The sequence below is a fragment of the Nicotiana tabacum genome, chromosome 6, assembly GCF_000715075.1.
Source record: "Nicotiana tabacum cultivar K326 chromosome 6, ASM71507v2, whole genome shotgun sequence".
NCBI lineage: Eukaryota > Viridiplantae > Streptophyta > Magnoliopsida > Solanales > Solanaceae > Nicotiana > Nicotiana tabacum.
This window is the reverse complement of record NC_134085.1, coordinates 217858400-217868667: the sequence shown is the minus strand read 5'-3', so window position 1 is coordinate 217868667 and position 10268 is coordinate 217858400. Positions and strand designations below refer to the sequence as shown.

The 10268-nt window shown below is 42.2% G+C and overlaps 1 protein-coding gene across 1 annotated transcript; it reads right to left on the bottom strand.

Annotated features, from left to right (window-relative positions):
• Positions 1 to 830: 830 nt before the first annotated feature.
• LOC107808069 (putative calcium-binding protein CML16) lies at positions 831 to 1645 on the bottom strand. The gene has a single exon (XM_016632552.2). It carries the CDS (start codon positions 1509 to 1511, stop codon positions 972 to 974), a length of 540 nt encoding a protein of 179 aa, XP_016488038.1. The 5' UTR covers positions 1512 to 1645; the 3' UTR covers positions 831 to 971.
• Between the last annotated feature and the right edge of the window lie 8623 nt (positions 1646 to 10268).

Sequence of the window (10268 nt, the reverse complement as noted above, 5' to 3'; positions counted from 1 at the left end):
TGGAATGACGATGATAGAGTAATTGATCCCATATCAAGCTCTAGAAAAGGATACTGCCTTACATGGGTGAAGTGATTTTACTTCCTACTAAGTATAAGCTAGTTGCCTTTACAAGTTATAAGGATCAGTTCGACGAATTGTCGAAGTAATTCCTGTTACCTCGCCTACAGGCAAACTACTTGACCTTAGGCCTAAGCGCCATATAAGTCAAAAGCTAGCGTGAGACCTAAAAAAGCAAGGTTGAAATCCATCCCTTTTTTTCCTGTATTTTACCTGTAGGGCTTTCCCCAACCATTAAAGGAAAGGCTCGACGAAGGGAGGGAGGTGTGGCAGGGGAAGGAAAACGCTTTTGGAGATAGACATTTTTTTTTTCATCGAAAACGAAGAAGGCCGAGGATGACCTACGGTGCGTCTTATCTGCTGGAGTCAACTGTACCCCCAAAATTCCCTTTGTATTATTGCTAACAGTCTTTCTAAAATTTGACAATCTGTCACCATTCCTCTTTTAATATTCACTTGCTGTTCCCTGTATTTATATTGGTTGGTAATGCTTTCTGGCAAGGGAATGCTTTAGCCAACTGGCGGACAAATTTACTTGAAAAACACTCTGCAGTCTCCATGTCAACTCAAATCATAGCCACAATGGTTCCACTGGATTAGCTAATCAATACGCACCTAACTGCTTTAATGTCTACATAAAAAAAATACAGAGACACATTTTCTTTCCTTTCTGTTGGGGAGAAAAGAGAAGAAACCAGGGGAAGGGGACGGGGGGAATTAGTCTTAATCTACATGAATCTTACCAACTAGTAAAATTTAGAATAAAACAAAGCCTAACAATATCCCATTAATCGACTCAAAACTATTCACAAGTAAAGATGATCATCAACACATTGATACCAAGACAGTTATGAGATTTTGTACAGTTAGCTGATTGATACAAATACCAAACCATCAAAGCATCGCCATTGTTATGAAATAGGGATGCCAAGAAATTCTGCAGCAGACCTAGCCATAACAGTTGCAAACTCATTAAAACTAATGACACCATCTCCATCAACATCAGCCTCTTTAATTATCTCCGTTAGTTCACGATACGTTAACGGCTGTCCCATCTTAGCCATTGATCCAGCCAACTCCGCCAACGTAATATAACCATTGCCATCTCGATCAAACGATCGAAAAACTTCCAAAAGCTGTCCTTGATTTTCCAATATTTCTCCATTAATTAAATCTGGCATAATGGCATTAACAAGTTCATCAAATTCCACAGCTCCATTTCCATTAGAATCCATGTTGGCTAAAAGAACATGAATTTGATCCCCAGATGGTTTTATACCCAACGAACGTAATAGTGCAGCTAGTTCTAAATGTGTGAGACTACCATCATCGTCCATGTCAAATCTTGAAAATATGTTTCGTAATTGGTCAAGTTGATCAACTTGAAGAATTGACATAATTTGATTTCCTCCTTTTTTCCCCTCTAATAATAATGGCTTGATCATTTGCATGTTTTTTTGGTATTATTTAGCTAAAGGATAGTAGAATGAGAAACGAAAAAAGAGGACACAAAAAAGGAAAAGAGATAAAAATAGGAAGAGAAAATTGGTGGTGATGAGAGGAGATTGTGCAGTGTTAAAGAGATGTGAGTTCAGTCAAGGCGTAGAATTGGTCAGTTAGAATTGAAAGCAATATATGGGTTCCATGTAATGATTATTTTGTAGTAAAGAATTGGGCGTCGGTGGATTTAATTTAATTTAATTTAATTTAATTTTTAGCCTAAAGTTGGAAGGATGAAGTTCAATGTATCATTCAGGGGAACTTCCTAGCTCAGTTCTTAAATAAAAAAAATAAAAAAATAGAAAGAGCCGTTCGTATGTCAGTTCTTTGAATTTTCCTAAAGTCATTTGTGTCCCTGAGGTGGGTTACTGGATTTAATTTTGTGCTCATCATTCAACTCAAAACTTAAAAAGTAATGGACTTTAAATTATATATACTGATTACAACTAAATTATTATTTTTATAAACTATTGGTTATTAAAGATTTACATATATTTATCTTCTTATAAATAAACATGATAGAGCATTGAAATATTATGAACCCAAATAGAGCATTTATGATATTATGGGGTCATACCAACCTACAGCAGCTAGCTTGAGAGGCGTAGCTTTTGTTGATAGAGAATGCTGATTGCTTATTGACTTTAAAAAGAGATATTTAATAGGTTAAAGTAAATTAAAGAGGACCTAATAGAAAAAGGGAATGCTTTTTGTATGGGTCCAAATTTGGCTACAACGACAAGTGTTAAGTAAGGCGCGGAACAAGGTTACTACAACACGTCTAATGGTCGTTGTGGCCAAGGACGACAACCAAGAGCGGTCAGCCGAAACAGGACATTAACAATAGTTTAAACTTAGAGGGGGATAATGAGAATATGCTTTTTGAATATTCTTTATATTGTATTTTTAGGGTTTCTTGAGAAATTGTCCCTTATAAATAGGAAGAGGGAATAAAGAAGTAAGGGGATCCGGGAAAAGAGACAAAAGAACACTTTGTAAAAGATTTATTTGAAAGAATATACAAAGATGGCCTGATTCATTGATTGCATAACTCAAAGTGTACATTATTGTTCTATACTGACAAGATCCAAGGAGTCCTCAATCATTTGATACTTCCTTCTTTTCTACACTATTGCCAAGGGAAGAGGCTTCCCAAAAGATCATAATAATTGAGTAGTAACTTCCTTTGATTACGTTAGCCGTATTTATCTAGATTTATTGTGCCTTGATGTTGCTGAATTCATGAGTGTCTAATCGGCTCAATATATTAACTAACGTCTTTCGTCTCGTCTACTTCATTTATCATTTGGTCTAGATTTTATTATCTGTAACTAAGATTTACCCCTCTTCTCATCATTAATTGATTTAGACAAAAGGTTCAAAACCTTTTGGTCAAACAATTTGGCGCCGTCTGTAGGGGGGGAGGGGGTCTTTAGTTGAAATGTGGTGTGTGTGTGTGGGGGGGGGTCTTTGGTTGAAATTTTAGTTTCATCTAGATCGTATAAAGGGATATCCATCTTTCCTAGCTTTGCATAAACTAACGATGGCAGGAAAAAGAGATGCAAGGTTAAAAGTAATAGCGGGTGTCACAACTAACCACCTGGACACCATCAACAAAGACGGCAGGGCAGACAATGAAAACGTGACACCAACCGCTACACCTAGGAGAGACGCTTCGCCTTCTCCACGCGAAAGCGTAACTGCTTCGCGCGAAAAGGAAGCCTCCACGTCTACAACAGGAGAGGCACCACCGACGGTAAAAAGGTTACTAGAAGAATGGCTAACAAACACTCTGAACAACATACTTGAAAAATCCGCTCAAAGGGAGAATAGAGACATTGCACACATAGATATCATGACAACCATTGGCGAACAAGACGCCCCTCGAACAGGTAATACTCATACCACTGTTGACGCATGTAACGACACACTTGCAGCCATTCTAAAGAAAATGGAGGAAATGGAAAATGAGAATAAGGCACTCCATGACCAGATGAAGGAGCATCAAGAAAGGGTCGATAAAATATCAGGCACCCCAAAGTTGTTATCGAAATGGGACGTCGGTCGATTCATCGAGCAACCGTACAACGAGGAAGCAACCCCCACGCCATACTTAAAACCTTCAAAATACCACCATACCTGAAAATATATGATGGTACTACAGACCCAGAGGATCATATCATCCACTACGTCACAACCGTAAAAGGCAATGATATTTCGAAAGAAAAAGTACCATCAGTACTACTGAAAAAATTCAGCAAAACCCTAACGGTGGGAGCCCAACCTGGTACTCACAACTGCCGGCGCGATCAATAGCAACATTCGAGGAAATGGCGGACAAGTTCGTCACCGCTCATGCAGGAGCTAAAAAGGCGAAAGCCAGGGTAAACGACATATTCGCCATTAGGCAAACGTCCGGTGAGGGACTCAGGGACTTCTTAGCCCGATTTAACAGGGTGAGAAAGAGCCTATCGAATTTATTAGAGGGGATGGCGGTAGCGGCCTTTCAGAATAGGTTGAGCAGGAATAGGTCGAGAGCAACCAGGAAGCTATTAAGCAGGCTCATGAAATACCCTCCCACCACTTGGGAAGAAATCTACAACGCCTATTGCGCCGAGGTAAGGGCCGACGAGGACGATCTCAATGGCCTGATCCAACGACTGACATCAGTTCAAGCAAAAGCAAGGAAGGATCGTCATAATGACGGTCGAAGAGGCCAGTTGGGTCCCCGTCTCGGACGAGATATACATCAACCCTACATTAGAGTAGCCATCCAACCTCCCCCGTGGAATACAGATGACCCTCCTCATAATGCCACGACACAACAAAACGAAAGAGGCATGCCTCCGCTCTTATCTGCTCACAATTTTTGTGTTTCCCCCTCAGAAATAGTGTATGCACTGGAGAAGCTCGGCACGAAGGTACAATGGCCGCAAAAAATGAAATCCGATCCAAGTACTCAGAAATCGAACATCCTCTGTGAATTCCACTAACAATGAGGTCAGTAAACAGAGGATTGCATAGGTCTACGGCAAGAGGTAGTAAGAATGTTAATTAGGGACACCTGAGAGAACTGATGAGTGACTGAGGGCGAGCCAACTTTGCCCGGGGATGCAAACAACCCCAGGGACCTCCAAAACTGCCCTCCCTCACTCGTACCAATCAAATGATAATCGGTGGAGGTGACGGGACAACAATCAACCATGTAAAGTTCACTACTACACACAAACTCAAACGGTTGATCACTCATGAACGATATAATGACCTCGAAGATAGTATCATCTTCGACAAGTCAAATATCGACGGTTTGTCTTTTCCTCACTACGATGCTCTTGTTATTACTTTACGTATTTCACATATTGATATGAAAAGAATAATGGTGGACGATGAAAGTGGAGCGTGTATTATCCATCCTCGAGTCCTCGCACAGATGAGGCTTGAAGATAAAATAGTACCGCGTTGCATAACACTAACGGATTTTAATATGCAGTCGAGCAAACTTCTGGAGAAATAATGCTACCTGTCCTGGCAGGAGGAGTCACCCTGGAAACAACGTTTCACGTCATGGACCAAGACACAACCTATAACGCCATTATAGGGCATCCATGGATACACGCCATGCGAGCCATCCCGTCAAGTCTCTATCAAGTAATCAAGTTCCCTACTCCATGGGGAATATTCAGCATCCGTAGTGAGCAATGCACCGCGTAAGAATGCTATCACATCACCAAGGATTGCGTACACACCCAACAACTAAAGGGAGCAAGTACGGAAGCATAACAATTAGTGACGTCGGGACCCAAACTCGACGTACAGATGGACGTTATGAAGGATCCCGACATCGTGGAAGCCGGCGAGTCGACCATAGAAGATCTCAATCCCGTCCAACTAGACGGCAATGATAGCACAGAAAAGGCTTATATCGGGCACAATCTCTCAGAACCAAGTAAGTTTCATAAATTGTTAACTGACAATGCCGATCTGTTTGCCTTCTCCCATTCAGATATGCCAGACATCCTGAAAGACATCGCCATGCACAAATTGAATGTTGACCCCCTCTACCCATCATTGTGGCAAATAAGGAGAAAGTTCACTCCGCAATCAACGAAGCCATCACCGAAGAAGTCGATAAGCTGCTTGCCAATGGCTCCGTCCGAGAGTCAAAGTATCCCCAATGGGTTGCCAATGTGGTCATGGTAAAGAAGATAAACGAAAAATGGCGAATGTGCGTTAAATTTACGGACCTGAATAAGCATGCCCAAAATACTCCTTTCCATTGCCACATATCGACCATCTCATCGATGCAACAATAAGATATGAGTTGCTAAGCTTCTTAGATTCATACTTGGGTTACAACCAGATCGTCATAGAGGAAGAGGACCAAGAAAAAACTACTTTCATTACCCACTAGGGAACGTATTGCTACAGAGTCATGCCGTTCGGACTAAAAAATACGGGAGCGACATACTAAAGGTTGGTCACCAAGATATTCAAAGATCAACTTGGCAAAATACTAGAAGTCTATATCGAAAAGAAAAGAAGACCACATCGATGACCTGAAGGAAGCTTTCGACATTCTAAGGCGTTACGACATGAAACTAAACCCCGAAAAATGCGACTTCAGTGTGACCTCATGCAAATTTCTCGGCTTCTTGGTATCAGAAAGAGGCATCGAATCAACCCAGATTAGATCAAGGCCATCAAAGGAATACCCAAAATGTTAACCAGTAAAAAAACATGTACAAAAATTGACGGGTCGGATAGCCGCGCTGTCGAAGTTCATCTCACGGTCATCGGATAGATGCCATAAATTTTTCAATGTGCTAAAGAAATACAATGGACTCCAGTGGAATTCAGAATGCATCGACGCCCTAAGAAAACTAAAAACATACTTGTCCTCGCCACCATTACTCGCTAAGGCAGACCCCGACTAACGCCTCCTTGTCTACCTAGCCATCTCAGAAGTCGTGGTAAGCGCGGTTTTGGTCCGTGAAAACAAAGGTACGCAATCTTCAATTTATTATATCAGCAAAACCTTGGTTGACACCGAAACGAGGTATCCCTACCTCGAAAAACTAGCTCTAGCATTGGTCATAGCTTCACGAAAGCTTAGACCATATTTTCAATGTCACCCTATATCAGTAGTGATGATTTCCCCCCCCTCAGGAGCGTCCTGCACAAACCCGAACTATCAGGCAGATTGGCCAAATGGACCATAGAATTGAGCGAGCACGATATAGCATATTAGTCACGAACTGCGATAAAGTAGCAGGTACTCACCGACTTCATCGCCGACTTTAGTGCAGAAATATTGTCCGGGGTCGAGCAAGAAGCGCTTCGCACCTCCCCTAGACGACCCGACCTCTGGGTCCTTTATACTAACAGTGCGTCTAATGCATCGGGGTCTGGATTGGGACTTGTACTTGAAGTCCCAATAGGCGAAGTGATTTGCCAATCCATATGGTGCCCAAAATGACTAATAATGAGGCCGAGTATGAGGCCGTAATTGTAGGACTGAAACTGGCCCTCAAATATGGTACATGACGAGTCGTCCTCAGATATGACTCATAACTCGTTATTAACCAAGTTATTGGAACTTTCCAAATCAAGGAGCAAAGGTTACAAAAATACCGGGCAGAAATCCATAAGCTACTGCCAAAATTCGACGACTACTGACTCGACTAGATACCCCAGGCACAAAACATCAAAGTAGATGGTCTCGCTAAACTGGCAGCAGCAACCAAAAATATCATCAGGGAAAATGTGGTCACCCTCCTCCACTCATCAATAGACCAAGTAGAGGTACATTCTATAAATTTAACATGGGACTGGCGCAACCGCATCATGACATATTTGCAGGAGGGAACACTCCCGCAAGACAAAAAGGAGGCCAAAAAGCTTCGAATACAGGCGACCATGTACAACCTCATAAATCACGACCTTTACAAAAAGACGTTCGATAGTCCTTTGGCAAAATGCGTAGGACCAAATCAAACAAGGCGTGTGCTCGAGGAAGTACACGAGGGTCATTGCAGTGCCCATACAGGCAATCGAGCCCTCGTCAGATGCCTCATCCAGGTGGGATACTACTGGCCCACTATGAAAAGGGAGGCCTAGATTACGTCAAGAAATGTGAACTATGCCAAAAGTACACATCTATGATACACCAAGCAGGCAAACTTTTGCACTCCGTCACTTCAATGGATATCGTCGGACCCCTCCTTGCAGGGAGAGGTAAGACACGTTTCCTTTTAGTTTTAACTGACTACTTTTCCAAATGGGTGGAAGCAGGTGCATTTGCCCAAATATGCGAACAGGAAGTCATCACGTTCATATGGAAAAACATCATATGCTGCTTCGACATCCCCAAAGAAATCAACTGCGACAATGGACCTCAGTTCGTCGGAAAAAAGATGACCGAGTTCTTCAAAAAATGGCGCATCAAGCGAATACTCTCCATGCCATACCATCCTGCTGGAAACGGTTAAGCAGAATCCTCCAACAAAACAATATTGAATATACTAAAGAAAAAGCTTGAGGACGCTAAAGGGCTATGGCCGAAACTACTACCAGAAGTACTACGGGCCTACCGCACCATGCCAAAACCAGCACAGGCGAAACACCATATTCGTTAGTCTATGGAACTGACGCCGTCATACACGTTGAGGTCGGAGAACCCAGCCTGAGATACTCCAATGAGAGTGTACCAAACAACGACAAAAATAGAATACAAGACCTGGACGAAGTAGAAGAACGGAGAGATATGGCTCATATGAGGATAGTAGCCCAAAAACAACAAACGAAAAGGTACTACAACAAGAAGGCCAAAATAAGACCGCTCAAAGTCGGGGACTACGTCCTCAAGGCCAAAACACAAGCAACCAAAGACCAAAAGAAGGAAAACTGGGATCCAACTGGGACGAGCCATATAAAATCACAGCGGCAGCAAGGAAAGGGGCATTCCAACTAGAAACGATGGAGGGAAAACTACTACAAAACAACTGGAATTTTGCCCATCTCAAATACTTCCACTTCTGAAAAACGACGCCACCCAAGTCGTACTCTTTTTCCCTCACTCAGGTTTTATCCCAATTGGGATTTCTCAGGGAGGTTTTTAACGAGGAGACAAGGGGGACGTCTCGAAGTTCAAAGTATAATTCATCGCCCCGCCTACCGATGAAATCTTCATGCCAAGAAATGAAGGGACTAGATACAAGGAAACTTCTTCAATGTACGTATGAAAGTGTCATGTATTTCCAATGTATGAATGAAATTGACATGTAAAATAATGTACGTACGAAACGACATGTATCTCCAATGAATGAATGAAATCCACATGTACAATAATGTACGTACGAAAGCAACATGTATCTCCAATGAATGAATGAAATCGACATGTACAATACTCCAGTAAATGAAATAAAACTTTTCTCCATTGATCCTCTTTCACAACTAAGGGTTCAACTTCGATTGAAATGAAATGGGTTAGCATTTTGACATTAACTCGAAATAACACCCCTATGGTAAAGGCCGTCTCCAAAGACGATGGTTCGACCTCGTTCGAAATGCAACGGGTTAACATTTCGACATTTACTAGACATAACAACCCTACGGCAAAGGCGGTCACCAAAGACGATGGTTCGATCTCTTTCTAAATGCAACGGGTTAACATTTCAACATTAACTCGAAATAACACCCTTACGGCAAAGGCCATCACCCAAGACAATGGCTCCACCTTGTTCGAAATGCAACGGGTTAACATTTCGACATTTACTCAAAATAACGCCCATACAGCAAAGGCCGTCACCAGAGACGATGGTTCGACCTCGTTCGAAATGCAATGGCTTAACATTTTGGCATTTACTCGAAATAACGCCCCTACGGCAAAGGCCGTCACCAAAGATGATGGTTCGACCTCGTTCGAAATGCAACGGGTTAACATTTCGACATTTACTCAAAATAACGCACCTACGGTAAAGGCCGTCGACAAAGACAATGGTTCGACCTCGTTCGATATGCAACGGGTTAACATTTTGACATTAACTCGAAATAATACCCCTACGGCAAAGGCTGTCGCCCAAGACAATGGTTCGACCTTATTCGAAATGCAACGGGTTAACATTTCGACATTAACTCGAAATAACACCCTTAGGGAAAAGGCCGTTGCCCAAGAGGATGGTCCGACCTCATTTCGTACGCAACGAGTTATTATTACATTAACTCGAAATAACACCCCTACGGATAAGTCCGCCGCCAAGACGATGGTTCGACCTCGTTCGAAATACAACAGGTTAACATTTCGACATTAACTCGAAATAACACCCCTACGGCAAAGGCCGTCGCCCAAGACAATGGTTCAACCTCGTTCGAAATGTAACGAGTTAACATTTTGACATTTATTCAAAATAACACCCCTACGGCAAAGGCCGTCGCCAAAGACGATGGTTCAACCTCGTTCGAAATTCAACGGGTTAAGATTTCGACATGTACTCGAAATAACACCCCTACGGCAAAGGCCGTCGCCAAAGACAATGGTTCGACCTCGTTTGAAATGCAACGGGTTAACATTTCGACATTTACTCGAAATAACACCCCTACAGCAAAGGCCGTTGCCAAAGACAATGATTCGACATTGTTCGAAATGCAACGGGTTAACATTTCTACATTTACTCGAAATAACACCCTTACGACAAAGGTCATCGCCAAAT

Bases quoted from the DNA above. Each gene is read 5' to 3' on its own strand.
- LOC107808069 (XM_016632552.2), bottom strand. From the start codon at position 1,511: ATGCAAATGATCAAGCCATTATTATTAGAGGGGAAAAAAGGAGGAAAT.